This window comes from Brachycentrus maculatus, unplaced genomic scaffold (genome assembly GCF_059751285.1).
Source record: "Brachycentrus maculatus isolate JH-2025_06_01 unplaced genomic scaffold, ASM5975128v1 h1tg000635l, whole genome shotgun sequence".
Lineage (NCBI taxonomy): Eukaryota > Metazoa > Arthropoda > Insecta > Trichoptera > Brachycentridae > Brachycentrus > Brachycentrus maculatus.
In genome coordinates, this window is record NW_028281371.1 from 440,432 (window position 1) to 459,571 (window position 19,140).

At 28.4% G+C, this 19,140-nt stretch overlaps 1 protein-coding gene across 2 annotated transcripts; it reads right to left on the reverse strand.

The window, feature by feature from the left end:
* Positions 1-1,980: 1,980 nt before the first annotated feature.
* Positions 1,981-15,474, reverse strand: swi2 (Protein singed wings 2). Of its 2 annotated transcripts, none has more exons than XM_088274140.1 (10): positions 15,411-15,474; positions 14,006-14,109; positions 13,298-13,552; positions 10,729-10,888; positions 9,181-9,340; positions 6,779-6,942; positions 5,504-5,680; positions 3,971-4,129; positions 3,219-3,419; positions 1,981-2,194 (listed from the first exon to the last, which is right to left on the reverse strand). In XM_088274140.1, coding segments are annotated over exons 2-10 (1,458 nt in total). In that variant the 5' UTR covers positions 14,008-14,109; positions 15,411-15,474; the 3' UTR covers positions 1,981-2,014. The 2 variants fall into 2 exon arrangements, with proteins under 2 accessions (XP_088130266.1, XP_088130265.1); XM_088274139.1 differs by having other exon boundaries at positions 1,982-2,194; positions 15,414-15,474.
* Positions 15,475-19,140: the final 3,666 nt, after the last annotated feature.

Genomic DNA, 19,140 nt, shown 5'->3' on the forward strand with positions numbered 1-19,140 from the left:
GCTGAAAAATGTGTCTTAGATTCTAAATAAATTCGATCCTTTGTCGATAAAATTGGGTTCAAAATTAACGTTGTAAAAATGTTTTAAAGGAATTTAAATAAATCGTATTATTGATCCCTGACTGGTGACATTATTCCAATATTAATTTGTCATAACGGTTGTGGTAGGTACCTACATATAAAACTATTAGTTCAAGGAATATAGTTTTGCAATATGTAAGCCACATTTACTGCAACACAATTACTATGTTTACAATGTCTTAAATACAAAGATAAGAATAATTCAATCAATACTCTAACTAATTACATATTTCACGTTTATTACAGCGATATATGATAAAAGCAATGAGTAACACATTGAGATTATATACATACTTTACTCGTAAATATATTTTTGATCCACACATAAATATTTCCATAAGAATAAATATTCTTCTTCAATATATGATGATGAATAGACGAGAAAATTATAAACATGTCATATTAAAATGTTATTAGATTTATATTATCCACTGACACTTCGTGATGGAATTGCATTTTTAATTTATTATTAGATTAAAACCAATATTTTTAGCTTTTCCACTTTTTTATTTGACCAGCGACCGGGTTTCGTCGTTACCGACATCATCAGACTGGTGACCTCAGACCAGTCTGATGATGTCGGTAACGACGAAACCCGGTCGCTGGTCAAATAAAAAAGTGGAAAAGCTAAAAATATTGGTTTTAATCTAATAATAAATTAAAATGTTATGTTTAAAATAAATTTAATGTAAAGAAAAATATATGCAGATTTTAAATGCATACTGCTACTATTTTAAGGTATATATTAATCAACTTATTGCTCATAAAAAAAGTATTTAATATTTTTGTTTGTATTAAAAATAAAATTCGCTTAACGCATTTCTTTTTCTTTCGATAAAACTATTACAGTAGGAAGTAAACAATAAGAATGTAATAATAAATGACACGTATTCACGTAGTAATGCCCGGTATTCGTTATTCGTTAAGTCTTAACATATTTTTCTCTAAATCCAGGTGAAATTTTACGTAATTGATCTTTTTCTTGAAGCACCGTTTTTGCATTGAAAAAATGAGTTTTTCTTTGACGTAATTATTGGTTTTGAAAAAACGGTAATTGAAAGGTAAGGAGTTAAAAAAATATAATTTTTTTTTCTATACATATTCTAAAAAACAAAAAAATTACGAATTAACTTTTTTTTAAATGAGCATGTACACACGTGCAGCCCTGAGCGCGGCTGAGCACATTCATTAGAATGCGAATTCATATCAATGAACGCTTGAGACAAGCTTGAGATCTCAGCTTTAAACCAATTTGAGTGTTTTGTTGGTGACAAAATAAAATGTCCAATCAATAAATAATATACAATGCCTGCATTGCTCCTGTTCTCTTATACGGCTGTGAAACATGGTACCTTACAAGGGCCTAGAGCAGCCTTGTGCTGAGGCTCGAGAATAGGTGTCTGCGGAGAATTTTAGGCGTGCGGTGGTTTGACTTTGTGAGGAATGAAGAGATAAGGCGTAGGACGCAGCAAATCTTGGTCACAACTATCGTCAAGAAAAAGCGATTCAGTTGGCTTGGCCATGTACTCCGCATGCCTCCTGAGAGCCTTAATCAAGCTTGCCTCTTTTACAAGGCATCAGGTTCGCACCGCCCAGGACGACCACTGCTGAAAATTCGTCGGCAGTTCTCGTCAGAACTTCGGGACGCGGATCTGACTTTGGAGGATGCAAGGGAGCTGGCAGCCGACAGAAAAGCCTGGAGACAGTTTGTGGACTCCATATGCTCCACCTAGGGAGCGGATATGGTTTAATTAAAATAAAGAATTGTTGGTTATAAATATGTAACTAGGTGAAAACTAATCTAACCTGTTTAAGGTTTATTTAAAAAAAAACAGCAGGTAAAAATAATATAAAATATAAACAAAAATAATGTTCATTGAAAGAAATTAAGACACATATCATAATCAACATATATTTTTTATTTGATAATAAGTTTAAGGTATCTTAGAAACAATCCATGGCAATTTTCCCGTCTTTTTGAAGCAGTAATAGTCGTAAGCGAATTTTCCAAGAACAAATATGATGAGCAGACTCAGTATCACGTTGAGGATATCGAGAGGGTGGAGTAGTTCACTCGACTGGCGACAGATGGCACTGCGGGATAGGGTCTGAATCTGGGGAAATCAAACAAAAACATTTTCCAAAATGATAATAGGTACACAATTGTAATATGTGTAAACCAATGCAATGGTACAAAAAACCCTGAAAAGTATGGTTTAAAATAAACGCTGATTTTTCTTTTACAATCGTTAGAGGGGATCATTGATCGTATACATCCAGAATTTTGAAACTTCAATCTCTTTACAATAGCTGTGATATTAATTTTTGTCGATTTTAAGCATCATATTGAAATTGATAATAAGGTAAGGCCGGTCTGCTGCGATTAGAAGTATATTTTGTATACGTTTAATTGTAAGTATTTTAGACGCTAATAAATAAATTGATAAACAATGAAACCTTGGAATTTCCGCATAATCTACGATAAATGAGAGCCAATAATTTTTAATTAAGTATTTTAATTTTACAAACTATGGAATTTTTTCCATATGTAAAAAACAAAATTTTTAATATTTGTTTGATTTTTAGAGTCACAGGTAAATACATGCATTTCTTTGAAAACTACTTTTTCTACAAACGCATTGCCATCTGTTGAACATATTAGCAACACATGCAAATCAAACATTGATTATGCCGAACAGATTTCAAATTTTTGTTTCAAATTTCAAAATATTTTTTTATTTTTTTTATTTTGTTTTTGTTTTCTGCTGTAAAATTATTGTATTTGATTACATTGTTTTTTTTATATATTTTAAATATTTTCATTGCTTCACAAGCATTGTGAAATAAAAAAAAGAAATGTGTGCTTTTTGTTTTCTTTCTTTTCCATTTGACTAGACAAAGCAATAGCAATGCGTGGCCGAGTATGGCAAGTTTTCAAATAGAAATGTATAAAGTATGTATAGGGTAAGTAATTAATATATAAAAAGTAGACAGATACTGTATTTGTTATTGTAAGTAGATTATGTATTTTTATTAATACCGGGAGATTTATTTTTATTTTCATTCATAACTGGAGGTTTGCTGTATTTTCAGTAATATCTTACCTTAGCTAAGCATTTTCTTTATTTTTATTAATACCTGGGCATTAGAGATCTCTTCGTTTTCGGAGTGTGCGCAAGTCACACTGGAAAGGTCTTCTATAACCTTCTGATGCTTGAGAAGCAGCTCCTGGAAGGCCGGAGTAAAGTGGCAGTCGCAGCGCCAGGGGTTGTGACCCAGGAATACCTGACCAATGTTTTGATTGTGTTGAAAGGCATTGTCAAACGCGTGTGTAGGGAGCTGAAACGATAAGAAAATTAGTTATCAACTGACAATTTATAAAAGGAATTAGGTTTTTTTTATATTCAAGACGTAAAATGATAACATTGAAAAAAAGAGAAATGGTTTTTTAATGCAAGAAGTGAGTTGATACCATTAAAAATGAAATACGTATACAATTTAAAAAAATTACATATTACACTAAAAACTGTACAAAAGAACAGTTACAATAAACGGAAATGTTAATAGATTACTATGTGTATCTGAAGATTATTAGTAATAAAAAAATCGTAATATTTATGACATAGAAATTGATAAACATCTATTTAAAAGTACAGCTTTAATGCTATACATACATGCATATAAAAATCATTTCCTAGTTGGCAAAATCTACTAATATTTTATATTATAAAAAAATATTTTGTCTTTTATTAATTTTTAAATCTTCTTCTCCATTATGACATAAGCATGTGTCATAATGGAGAAGAAGACATGTTATTATTTTTTAATTTTTTTTGTTGAAATTGGTGAAAATCATTGAATTTACACGATATACAATAAGGCGCGCTCACATGGGTGATGTTATTCCCTCTGAGACTGAGAACGCGGAAGTACAGCATCCAATCGGTCCCTTCCAAGGGCTGCAGACTCGTCACATGGTTGTCGTCTAGATACACGTCGGCAACTCGTCTAAAGGCGGGGTTCTGTGCCAGCGGCCGGACTGATGAGATCTGGATAGGAATAATTTGTAATGAAGAAAGTGAAAACTGAATCGAAGGAAAGGTGAATGAGAGAGTGATATCCTGTAAGAATGGCTGTTTTTTTGTATATTGATCTATTTTCCATTTCAATTTCACTTGGTAAATACCACTTTTATTTATATACTTGCCCTGTTCAATTAGTACGTAAACTGACGTCATAAAATAAAATGTACTTTATTTAGAAGTCACATGTCTGGGTTTTCTTTAAAATAAGATAACACGAAAGAACAAGAACACAATAGAAGTTACATAAAAAAACAAAAATAGAATAGAAGTTACATAAATAAAAGAACATAAAAAGAAGTTACATAGAAGTAGAAAAAAAGTTTAAAAAAAGGAAGTCACATAAGTTGCATTAAAGAACAAAAAGATGTTACATAAAAGAACAAGAACAGAACAGAATTAGCATAAAATAACAGAATTTTTCTGCAGAAGTTACATGTCTAGGTACTCTTTAAACCTCCTCGATGCACACACTTATCCTAACGGTGTTTGCACTTTTAGAATCAGTCATAGAAATTATGTACTTACACATCATTGAAAACCTACCTATTCGTGTATTAATTATGATTTTATTTTGTTAATTGATTTATTTATTTAAAATTCATGTACACAAAATAAATATGTACATTGACGGGCTTATTGCTAAAAAGCAATTTCTTCCAACCAACCAAAAACAGACAAGTGATATTGATCAAAACGTTTGATACCATATATAGCTGTTTGCAATCAGAGGGTAGATAGTACTTGAATATTAAAAAAAACATAAATTACAAACTAACATTAAAAAAAACATGAATTAATAAAGATGATAATAAGGAGGGCAAAGAAAAAGGGAGTTTAGGGAAGGAGGTAGAGGGAAAAACTAAGGGAGGAGTTTTGATGGACAGTTAGGATTCTAATGATAAATAGTAATGTCTCAGACGTTTCTCAAAAGTTATTAGAGAAGGTGCATTTTTTACAAGGAGAGGAAATTCATTAAATAGTCTAGCCGCTTGGACAGAGAAGGAATTACTGAAGAATGATGTGTTATAGCGAGGATTGGAAAGTGTTCTTTCTTGAAAAGAACGAAGCAATAGACCATGATCTGAGAGGTATATAAAATTTCCAGCAAGATATTTAGTTGATGAGTTTATATTGATGATTATTTATCTAAAAAAACTTACTTCTACGTTCTTCATCATTTATGACGTGGTGTAGAAAATAAGAAATGGTGGTATTTACTAAGTAAAATTTAAATAAAAACACAAAGATAGCGGCGTGGGCGTTGGTTCCCTCGATCATTCCCTCTACTACCAAGTGCAGGAAACCCTCCTGTTACAACACGTGATCGATCCATGTCACCTTATTTCCGTGTAGGAGGAGCACAGTCGTGATTGACGGCACGCTTTGGGGAAAGTCGATCAGGTTCTTCCGGCGGCAGTCGGTGGTGCTGACCGGAACCAGACTGTCCCAGCCCGGGGGTCGAACCAAGTTCGTCAGGTAGCAAGAGCACATCGGCGGGCATTCCACACGCAGAGACTGAAGCGAGAAAAAAGGAAAAACTAAGAATGAATGAACTGAAAAAATACTTCATGATATGAAATACATATTTGTGTAGTGATAAGTTATATTTTATCATTTTTTATGTAAACAATATGCCTCCTTACTATACCTTTTATTGCATTATATTTTATATTTTGTCTATATTTTCTTATTTGTTAATCCTAACCCCATGTCCCAAAATGAGTAATAGAAATTACTCATCGGAAATATTGTATATGTGTTTATGTATGTAATATGTTCAGATTAATAAACAAATTTCTATATATTGATCCAATTATAGCGGATTTTCACAACATATTTCCTAAAATAAAACTACTAAAATAGTCACACAAAAAGCAATCTTGAAACCTTTTTTCAATCTTAAATCCACTACTCATTGATGCTATTCTTCTGTTATTTCCACATATACTTTCACACAATATTTATATATATATATATATATATATATATATATATATATATATATATATATATATATATATATATATATATATATATATATATATATATATATATATATATATATATATATATATATATATATTGTATGTATATATATATATATATATATATATATATATATACATATATATATCTATGTATATATATATATATATATATATATATATATATATATATATATATATATATATATATATATATATATATATATATATATATATATTTATTAGAGGATAAGCATAATTATTTTTGAATATTTTTTTCTATGTCCATATACAAAAGCCAACTGTATAAGTAATGAACGGTTATTTTTAACGTGGAACAATTGATTTAATCTTTATAAAAATAAAGATGAAATTAATTACTTCCCAAAATAAATCAAAAATCACATTATGAAGGAGGTTTTTGTTTTTATATAAATAGGAAACCGTAGCGATTTCACTTTAGACTATAGTTGACCTAATGGTCATATGTAGTTATTTCGAAACCGGTAATCGTGATGTAAAGTTTTTAATTGGTATTACACAAAGTGACAATGCTTTTTATATTTGAAATATTTTATTCATAAGATAAAAGAATACATTTTATAACTACCAAGTATTATAATTGTACCTTCAGGAGATCCATCACCACGTGTAGTGGCTTCCCTTTGAACATATTGCCTTGGCATGTCAGATTCTTGTAGTCGGCTATTTTCTGTTGCGCCGTTACTCTCGATGGTGAATTTAAGTCTGAGAACCACTTCAGATCTTTATGACTGCAGTTCCATTTGTTATCTGCGAAAATATTATTATTTAATATTAAATTAATTTCAGTGCAATATGATACAAACAATTACTTATTGACGATAACATTTATTAACAATTGTATATTTTACATTTTATTTTTACTTATCGCTCACTCCTTTCAACAACGTCATAAATCAAAAATCGTCAATTTTCAGTTGTGCATGTTTTCTTAATATTTATTTTCAGAAAGTGTTGTTTTTGCATTTTGAGGAAAATGTATTGTTTATTTTTTTAAAAATATGTTATATATTTTTAAAATGGAGAAAAAACATTCAGGTTTTACCTAAAAAAATCTGTTGTACAGAAAAAAGTTCAATACGTGGCTTGATTTTCATTTTCAATACATTTTATAATATTTTTAAACTTTAAAGACGATCTCCTGAAAAATAAAGTTTTTTGATATATGACGTTTTTGAAAGGAGTGAGCGATATGTTAGTTGCCTTCGAAAATTTTCCTTGCATATATTATAAACAAGCATTTATGGCAAATTTAATTTATATCCATCAATCAACAACCGTCACATAGCTTATTTATTTACCTAATTCGTTTTGTCACATTTTCCAAATAATACATTACACTGTATAAGGCTGAGATAAGCACTATCGTAAAAATTAATAAAGGTGTGTTGAGATGGTTTGGTCATGTGGAACGAATAAGTAGAGAGAACTGTAAAACAAATTTATGGGGCGAACGTAGTTGGAAAAAAAAAGCAGAGGACGACCAAGGAAAACAGGAAAAAAAATGGTGAAGTGGTATGATGGTTAGCAAATAAGTTAAAAATAATAAAGTTTTTAGGTTTCTGAAAAGTGCGTTACTGTAGGTATCATGGAAATAAACTAATTCACTGTTTTTTTTTAATTAAATAAACTAGTCGTGTAGTAGTATTAAACAAATTAGTTATCGAAACTAGTCGTGTACAAAAATGAAACTCATTATGTGGTTTATAACAAGTGTTTTTTTTTTAAATAATCAACATGTCATTCCACGTAGTTAATGCCGAATCAATAAATAATATAATTCACTGATAGTATTTCATCATGAGATGTTATTGATGGTAAACTAAAATTTATAGAAAGTGCAAATTTATGGCCTAAAATAGCAACATATTTTTGATGAAGTACGTTTACTATATTTATACCACTTTATTTATATCTACAGGAAAATGAGTTTAACACCAAAACTGACAAAATAATAATTACGCTTTTCATCTCATCTCATTTCCTAAAAAAGATAGCGATAGATAAGAAAAAAAATATACATATTCTCAAATCTTCTGATGTTAAGGCCTACTACATACGTTAAATAGCAACTTTAAACCCAGATAACATTTGACGTAATTGTATTTTTTCTTAAAACATTGCGTTTGTATTAAAAAAATAAATTTTCCACGAAATAAATATATGGTGTTGAAAAAAAATAGTCACCTATTGAAAGGTAAGAAGTAAAAAAACTGATTATATGATTTATATATATATATATATATATATATATATATATATATATATATATATGTATATATATATATATATATATATATATATATATATATATATATATATATATATATATATATATTCATAAAAACCATTAAAATCGTAAATCATAGGTCTATAATAAAAGCAATAAAAAAGATCGGTATTCATTTTATTTTTTCCACAAAAATCAGTGCTATTGGAACAAAACTGGAACGAATAAGAAATCGGTCAACGCCTTGGAGTATTTGAACAACTACGAACTAGATTCATTAAAAAAAGCTGATCATTAAGACCCGGTCATCTATGAACGTCTCATATTGAGTAAACTTTAAGTTTAGAGTATTCTAGGCTTTTTGTCATTATTAAATAATTATTTTTGGAATCAGTTATTTAAAAACAGAGCTGATTAAAAACAGATGCCAACGTATTGTCGTTGTTAAATCGTAGTGGGGCAGCTCTTTATTATAAATTAACACGTCCACTGCGTTCAATATATCGCGAACAGTCACAAGATGTTGGCAAAATAACAATTTTAATTAAAAATATGAAATATTACGACATTTTTTTATACATATGAAGTACACACTGTTTTCTTTGTATGTAGTATTCACGTGCGGCTCATGTTTATACTCGCAAATAGACAAGCGAGTATAAATATGAGGAAAATATTAGATCTACCTACGCACCCAACGTGTTAACATTAACGGATACTATTCTGAAAAACCCATATGGAAAGGCGAATAGACTCACTTGATAGATATACCAGTTTTAAATTTATGGCTGAATTCAGGAAATCAGGATCAATGGTCTCTAAATTACTTCCTCTGAGATCCAAAATCTGAAGAGCTGAAAGATGGTGAAGCAGGATATTTGACAAAGTTATATTGAACAAACCATTCAACGCCAAATGCTGAAAAAAGACAATATTTCAATCTTATCAATTATTCCTCTTTTTCTTAGTTATTACCATAAAACAAAAAAAAATGTTTGAAAATAATTTAATATTAAATTATATCTGAAAAGTAGAAAAAGAAAAAGAACGAAGTTAAATAAGAACTGCTTTTGTATTCGTTATGGGTCGAAGTTTAAAAAAATATTAGTTACCTTAGAAAATTATCCTTGCCTGTTGAATATGTATAAGGATTTATGGCATATTTAGTTTTTATGTCTTAAAATTAAAGTGATCTGCATAATTCATAATAAATTAAAAAAGTTAAATAAATTAATAAAGTCAAGTGGAATTGTGTAATTGGATTTATTTTTTATCAATGTTACTATTTTTTTATTAAGTTGTACAATTTCTGAACAAAATGCAGTTCCACCAAGAAATATCGGTACAAAATATTAAAAAAACCCATTGCATATGGGTCTAAGCTAGTCACTGTTTGTGCAAAAGCATAAAAGGAAGACAACCATAATAAACTACAATGCTTATTGGTCAAAAAATTATCTTGTTCCTCCTCGCTACAATGTTATCATGCTCACACTCGCAAAACGGAATTCATAAAATATTTCTACAACTAGTGACATGGAATTCATGAAGTCCCAGAATACCAAGTTTAATTTCAAATCGAGCCTGCGATATGAACAATGTAATGCTTAATGAAATAGACATATTTTCATTAATTGATTCGGCAGTCAATTTGTGGTAAAATCTATCCATTTTTAATTTAAGTTTTTCGTACGGTGTTAAAAATGATGTGAAATGCATCGAAACACATGTCACAGGAGATTTTAAAAAATAGTGGTATATACTAGGCAAAACTTGTAAAAATACTAAGTAAAAATGAAATAATAAATAATAAATAATAATAATAAAACCCTTATCCGCACCCCAATGATGCATAGGGCACTGTGTCATATAAACGCAGTGTTATCTTGATCGTTTACACATGAAGGAAAGGTGATCAGGCCTCCGCTTCAGGTACCAGTCCATGGTAGTATTGAATAAATATTACAGTGAATAAATCACTTATATTTATTTATAAAAATGAAATATTGTAGATACCAATAATGTTTCTTTTAAAACGTTTAAGAGAAATATTGTTGATGTCTATTTGACCATTTGATTATTTGATAAAGAAATTAAGTTATAATATGATATAGTTATACTTATGTACATGACAGTTTTTTTATTTTATTTTTTTTAAAGATTACTTGTAAGTGAAAACCTTTAATAGGAATCTCCATTTTTAATTTTTATTATATAATGCTATTTTCTGTACATATTCTGTTGGTTTTACAATAAATAAATAAATAATAAAGAAATGAAATGTTAATTTGAATACATATTTGTACCTTCAAATGGAGAGCATTTGATGGGAAATCTTGAGTGAAGTGGGTTATGCTCGAATCTTCTATTGTAAGATTCCGAAGCGCAGGAAATACGTCAAATATGAGAGAAGGCGGGAAGCATTGCAGCGGCCATTTTTGTATCGTGAGGTAGCGGATGTCGTGACTGCAAGATTAAATCATCTCCTCAGAAATCAAAACAAATTTACTGAACAATTTAGCAGAGGAATATTAACTTGTTTGAATATTTTATTAGCACATTGTCGGACTATCCGCAACCGTATTGTTAAGTAGTATTATACATATCGTAGTCGTACAGGAGAAAGTGACCAACCAACAAAACGTAAAATTTATGTATTAATTTTAAATCAAACACAGATTTTTTGAGTCTACTAAGTTGTATTTTATTAACAAAAAACACATAAAAAATTATATTGTGACAATTGTTTCGCCTTGTTAGGGCAACGAATTTCGTTTGATAATGCCCTAACAAGGCGAAACAATTGTCACAATATAATTTTTTATGTGTTTTTTGTTAATAAAATACAACTTAGTAGACTCAAAAAATCTGTGTTTGATTTAAAATTAATACATAAATTAAAATGGAGTTCTACAAATTAAACGCCAAGTCAATAAATAAAACGTAAAATGTTCAGGAGGGTAGCATATTAGTCACTTTTGCTTGGCAAGAAAATAAACATCAATGCAGTTAGTCATTTTTAACAAGTCAATATATTATATTTCCAAGTTTAAAATCCTTTGGGATTTTTTTCAGGGCAATAATAATAAGCTAGTAAGATATCAAATAGTCAATCATCAAGTTTTTGTAAAAAAAATGCACTTGGTCACTTTCTTCTGTATGACTACGATATATTAACCTTTCCAGGAGTACAATAATTGATGTCCGATATTCTCTGGGGAGTGAGTTCTTTTTACATATTTTTTACACGAAATTTATGTATTATGAAGATAGAAAATATGTCAAAAAATTAAAATTCACCATCTCTAGGTTTCATTTTATGACAAAATTATAAACAAATATTCACAGATGTTATTGCTTTACAAGTCACATCATACCAACTGACAGTCGCACTTCGAAAAAAAAACATAACTTGCTTTTGATAGCCATTAAACAAGAAACTAAGTATGAAAAAGCCATTCACAACTCGATAATGGTGGTGGGTACATCTGAAATAGATCGCCAATCGATCGCAATAAAATAGATCGATCGATTGGGAGCTAACATTTGATAGGTTTTATCTTTAAAAAGTAAATGACAAAAACTATTCACGATGATAATATAAACTAAAATAAATAATTTAAATTTTTTATTTTATTAATTGTTTCGGCATTAACTTTGTGGTAAGACATGTTACAATGATTAAAGAAAACACTTCGTTTTTTACCACTTGAGTTTTATTATAGACTACATGTTTCAGAAGTTAAACTTCCATCATTCAGGTCTGTATAATAACTAAAATATAAAATATAAAATTGTTCTATAAATAAGGAGAGGGGAAAGTAAGGGGAAGGGGTTAGTCAAGGGACGGAGTTTTTCCTTATCCTTTTCAATTTTTTTTTCCTTTGTTTTCAAACTCCGTCCCTTGACTAACCCCTTCCCCTTACTTTCCCCTCTCCTTATTTATAGAACAATTTTATATTTTTTATTTTATATTTTAGTTATTATACAGACCTGACTGATGGAAGTTTAACTTCTGAAACATGTAGTCTATAATAAAACTCAAGTGGTAAAAAACGAAGTGTTTTCTTTAATCATTGATTAATTTTTTTAAATAATTATTTAAAAAAATGTAATAGTCAAAGATACATATTTATATTCATATATCCATGTATGTGTCTATCTATTCGATATTTAAATAAATTATCTCATGAAATTTGACATTTTGTTTAAAAAAATAATGCAGTGTTAAACAAAATTTAACCCTTTGGATTAATCCTGAAAGGAATGTGAATTTTACCATTAAGTTTGCACAAAAAATACATATTAGTACTAAGTACTAATAAGTAGTGTAATGGTCAGCACGCTCGGCTACCGTTCTGGAGGTCCCAGGTTCGATTCTCTAGGGGGGTAAAATAAATATAGGTGATTTTTTCACTGTAATATTTATTCAAAATTACCATGGACTGGTACCTGAAGCTGAGGACTGATCACCTTTCCTTCATGTATAAACGATCAAGATAACACTGCGTTTATATGACACAGTGCCCTATGCACCATTGGGGTGCGGATAAGGGTTTTATTATTTATTATAGTACTAAGCACTGACTTTACGAGTATAAATATAGATACACTGCGTTTATATGACACAGTGCCCTATGCACCATTGGGGTGCGGATAAGGGTTTTATTATTTATTATAGTACTAAGCACTGACTTTACGAGTATAAATATATATACACTGCGTTTATATGACACAGTGCCCTATGCACCATTGGGGTGCGGATAAGGGTTTTATTATGTATTAAAGTACTAAGTACTGACTTCACGAGTATAATGGTGATTATGTAAAATACACGCAGGACAAAATAGATATATTTATTTATAAGAAACTTACTTTTGCCTTAGTAGTAATTGGAGATTTAACCCTCCCGCGCACACAACGCTACTGCTTCCATATGGCTTAGATTGGGTAGTGCAATTTCCTCCAGAAAATGGTTCGAATATGTAATAATTTTGATTGTTATCACTCAAAAAATGGCAAGGATTAATTAATAAATTATCCTCTCCCGAGTTTTGATTTCCCGAAATTTCAGAGGGGAAAACTGGGCGGTTGCAGAAAGCAATCATGAAAATTATTTGAGGAAATATCCTGAAAGTAAAAATGATAAATGTAATTGATCTTCAAAAAATTTATACTTCTTCTACTACTACTACCATCATGCCACACTTTTATGTCCTGACAAATACTCCTCTCTTCCTTCATAACCATACATCTAGTCATATATGTAGTCCAATTACGCAGACTTTTGACACCAGATTTCAGGTTGTCTTTTTTGGCCGTCACATATTTTCTTAGTCATCCTTTCGTTATCCATTCACTCCACATGTCCATACCACCTTAAATAACTCTTCTTAATCTTTCCAACTATCCCTTACATTTCTTTCTCATATTAGTATGTCTATACAGTAAATGTAAAAGAAAATTTTGGCACCAAACAAAAGATATTGAAATTGAAAGAAGCCAGTATGAAAAATCAAAAATTTCTTAGTTAAAAGTCTAATTATAAATATAAATTACAAATCAAATATATGTTACACTTACATAATGATGATGAAATATTAAATTAAATTAAATTCAAATCACTAAATATATGTTTTATCACTTTATGACAAAATTTATTAAAATGATTATTTTATAAACACTTTCTAAAAAATATGCCATTTAAAGTTAAAGGAAATTCTCGGTAAATAGTAAAAAAACATAAATTTATTTAATATTTTTTTTAAACGTATAATTTTGTCATTACCAAGTCAACATTTACTTTATATAAATTCAAAGAGTTTATTTTAAAAATGAATCCTAAAGGTTTACTGTAACCTTAAAAAATATTTCTTTAAATATATAAAATAATTTTGAGTGGTTGATTGTTGTTCTGTGATTAGTGTCGGAGATTTATAGAGTTTTTGGAATCAAATCCCTTCTACCACAATTTAATACCGATTTTTAAAAACTAGCTGCTTCAGCTCATAAAAATATAATGAATTAGAAATATTTGTATATGATACAAATTTTTCTCTCAATATTTTTTTATTCAGTGCTATGTAATAGGAATCAAACTATGTCAGAGTAAGATTCGAAACAAGGATCTATAACTCATTTTTAAAACAATAATAAATTTATATTATTATCTCATGTACAAAAATCTTTTATTCGATAGTCCGATGTTATGGTAAAACAAATATAATTTACGAGTTATAAAGTCTTTAAACACCGCATTTTTTATTACATTGTCATTGTTTGTTTGGATTAAGTGCTGAAAATTTACGTACACAAATGCGCAGTAAATGCACATTTATATCTGGTTTAAAAGCACGACACAAAATGTAATACAAAAGATTTGAATTTTGCATTAAAATTCACGTATTGTTGCTTTCGATCATTACAAACACTATTCATAAGTTATTTAAAAAATAAATATTTTATTTTGTTGGGATTATTTATGCAAATCTTTTGTGATTATTTGTGTCATTTTTAGAAAATATAATTTAGAAAATATAATAAAATGTGAAATTATTTTTCATACATCCTTTTTTTTATATTTTTGTGTTTTTTTGTTGTTGTTTTTATTGCGTGATTTAAAAAAAAAGTGGAATTATTTATACATATTTTAACGTCGAGTTAAACTGCATCTATTTTTTTTATAAACAAATTCATACATAAATTGTCGAATCAATTCGTGAACTAACCCGCACATCTGGATTTATTCACTGAAAGAAAGAGTCGACGAAAGAAAGAGTCGTTTTATATAAGTCGACAAAATACATAAAACCTAACAACAACAATTTAAAACGGAATTTAGAATTTATTTTATCATAAAAACGTAAAACAAACAAATTTATTTTGATAATTCACAATTTTTAAACAAATATATATATATATTTATTTTAAAACGTTTATACTTTAGTTTACAGGTATTAAAGAAATTTAAAATTTTTATTTCAGTAACCACGTTTCATGAAAACCGGGTGATTAATTTCACGTCTGATTGTACTGGGAGTATGATCGTAACTGAAGGTTAGGTAATCAAATCATGACACAGCCTCCGAGATAGGGTCCACTTGATAACAAGAGATCTGTTACAAAAACAATTCAAGTACTCACTAAAAGAGCTATCAGATATTAAAATAAAACAATATTTTTTCGATTACCTGAAATTTAAAGTAATAGAACATAAAAAATGAATAATCAAGACTTCTTTAGTTTTTATAAAAGTGTGTAAATGTAACTTCATTAAATTATTATTTTAAATTCAACTTTTACAAAGGTGATTTCTTCTTCTAACGCTTATCCACACCCAATGGTGAATAAGGCACTGCATCGTATTGACTCAGTGTTATCTTGATTGTTGACTTGCATGAAGGCAAGGTGATTACTCCTGTGCTTCAGGGATAATATTAAATAAATGTAAGAGTAAAAATCAAAAATATTTATATTCAACCCCCCCTAGGAATTGAACCCGGGACCTCCAGGACCGTAGCTAAACACGCTAACCACGGAAGAGGAACCATAAATTAGGATTAAAGTTAATAAATATTTTTTTTTTGAAATTAACATTAAAAGAAAGGTTCGACGTTTCAGATACTAACTAAGCTTAAAATAAATTAAAGCACAATTTAATTTTTCTTTTTGGTACAATCGGCAATTAAACTTCAAAACGTGTAATCAGTATTACCCAAAAGTCATTATTTCAGCAAATAAACGCGCCTTTATAGTTTATTGAAAGATAATTTTGGATATTTACTTTGTATGTAAATGTTTGCACAATTTTAATGAAGAATGGTAATTTAAGATAATATAAAGAAGCGGTAGCGCCATTACATTTATGATTTATTTTCTAATGTTCTAAATATTTACACTATGAAAAGCGGTTTACAAGTTAAAATCACAATTTTCACTAGGTTTGCGTCTTTGGTGGAGTGTTGTAATACGATACTGTCGCTAGCGTATATATATTTCACTAAAATCACGCTGGACACGAGTTTAGTCTGCTAGAATATAGAGAATCAACAGAATATCAAAATGTTAAATGTCAATTGGGTAAATTTAATAAAATGTATTTTTTTTTTGACATCTCATCAAAGATGAAGAAGAGTATGAATATAATAGAATATATAATCTTCTTCATCTTTGATGAGATGTCATAAAATAATATGAAAAATAACTCCTGTAATTGGATTACAGGAGTATATTGCAGCATTCGGCCATGTCCTATTTGACTGCATTTCATAGACAATTATCCTTATTTTTTTTAAAAATATGTAAGTATTGTAAAATGTGCCCTCGGCACTGGAAAACTCAATAAGTGCACATGAATGTAATTTGTTATAATATTATGTGTTATTGGTTACGTTGAGCTTTAAATAAATAAATAAAGAAAAGCTTCGTATAAAACACTCAGGACCGTATTTTAAGTATTTTTATTGATCCATGGTCCTGTACGGGACCAGTGATTATAGTCAATATCGTGATTTACACGGATTTATTCACAATATGATACTTCATTAGTAATGATTTTGAGATTCCGATACATAATTTTACTATCAGTTCCGATAAATATTCTTGTCATAATAAGTAAATTGACTGAAAAAAATTGTAGTAACTTAAGTGTCATAATATTTTGAGTATCAAATCATTGGATTGTATTTTATTGGAATAAAAGTGCCTTTTGCATCTTCGCAGAAAACAACTAAATGCAAACAATTTTTTTATAAAAAATATTTCGTTTACATATGTAAATAAGCAACCATCATTTTTCTCTATCCTTGTTCATAGATGATTTGGGTAGGTACTGCATTAGATGCATGGTTATATTGGCACTGTATTAGATTAGATTTCTAGAAATAAGGATAGAATAAGACTACCATTGTTGAAAAAAACCAAGTCACAAAATTGTTTAATGTATGAGGGTTTGAAAATGTATGATGAGCTGCCTGAATGTATGAAGAATAAAAAGAGTCTGAAAGAATTAAAAAATAAAGGTTTGGTTTACTGTAAAAAGATGTAAATATAAATAAATTTATATAAATATATATATATATATATATATATATATATATATATATATATATATATATATATATATATATATATATATATATATATATATATATATATATATATATATATATATATATATATATATATATATACATATACATTTGATGTTAGTTAAGTGTAAATAATAGTTCATATTTGTGTAATATAAGCTAATTAAACAAATATATGAATATAGATTTATGGTTTCAGTTTTTCGATACAATAATATTGAATTATTTTAGTTACAACCTATTTTGGTGCCTACTGTATCGAAAATAAAACCAGAATTTTCACGAATTGTAGGAAAATGTGCGAGTAAAAATAGCACGAATGCAAAAATAGATAAATTTACGCCCTTTTTATTGTATAATTATAACAATGTGAATGTTGACGTTTAACCTTTTGCTGATATTTCAAAATGTTATAAAACCAGTGGAGGCCTGTCTGAAAAATAATTCAAATCCAAAAAAAGATTGCGGCGGCTTATTGAATGTTTTGTTGAAGTCCTCTGCTGTAGGATGACAAATTGGCTGCAGGGGTGGGGGGAGAAGGAGGGGTAAGGGGAAAGGGGAGGTCAAAGGTCATCAATCATCCGATACGAAACTCGAGAATGTTTTGGAAATGGCACTGAGCTTGCTACCATAATGTTATTATACTCCATTACGTACTTGGTACGTTATCTCCCTTGCGGTCGAGTTGGAAACTGCTGTGGATAAAATAATACTCGTGTTTCGTAAATTTCGTATTCACTTTTTATAGCGTCTGCTCGTCGGACCCAGCGCGGGAGTGGGGGGTAAACCGCCCGCTACGAGAGCGCCCATTGGTATACCTGGGTTTGAAACTGACAGAACCGTCACATTATCCATTATATATACATTATCCATAAAAATAACATAAAATAGGCTGAAATAAAATATAAATGAAATCAACCGTCTATAGCTCTGTCGTGAACATCGGTTATAAGTTCAAAGCTTAGTTTTTCCATATATATACATATATATATACATATATATATATATATATATATATATATATATATATATATATATATATATATATATATATATATATATATATATATATATATATATATATATATATATATATATGTATATATATGTATATATATGTATATATATGTATATATATATATATATATATATATATATATATATATATATATATATATATATATATATATATATATATATATATATATATATATGTATATATATGTATATATATGTATATATATGTATATATATATATATATATATATATATATATATATATATATATATATATATATATATATATATATATATATATATATATATATATATATATATATATATATATATATATATATATATATATATATATATATATATATATATATATATATATATATATATATATATATATATATATATATATATATATATATATATATATATATTGTTTATAAATATATGAATATAACGGATTTTCCGGATAGGATTTAAAAATGACGTCTTGCTAGAATTTTTAATTAATTTAACATTTTTAGAAAATATTGACATCAAAAATGATTTACTGTTCATAAAATAGTTTTACGAGAGCCATAAAATATGGATGTAATTTTAGTGATCTTTCAAAGG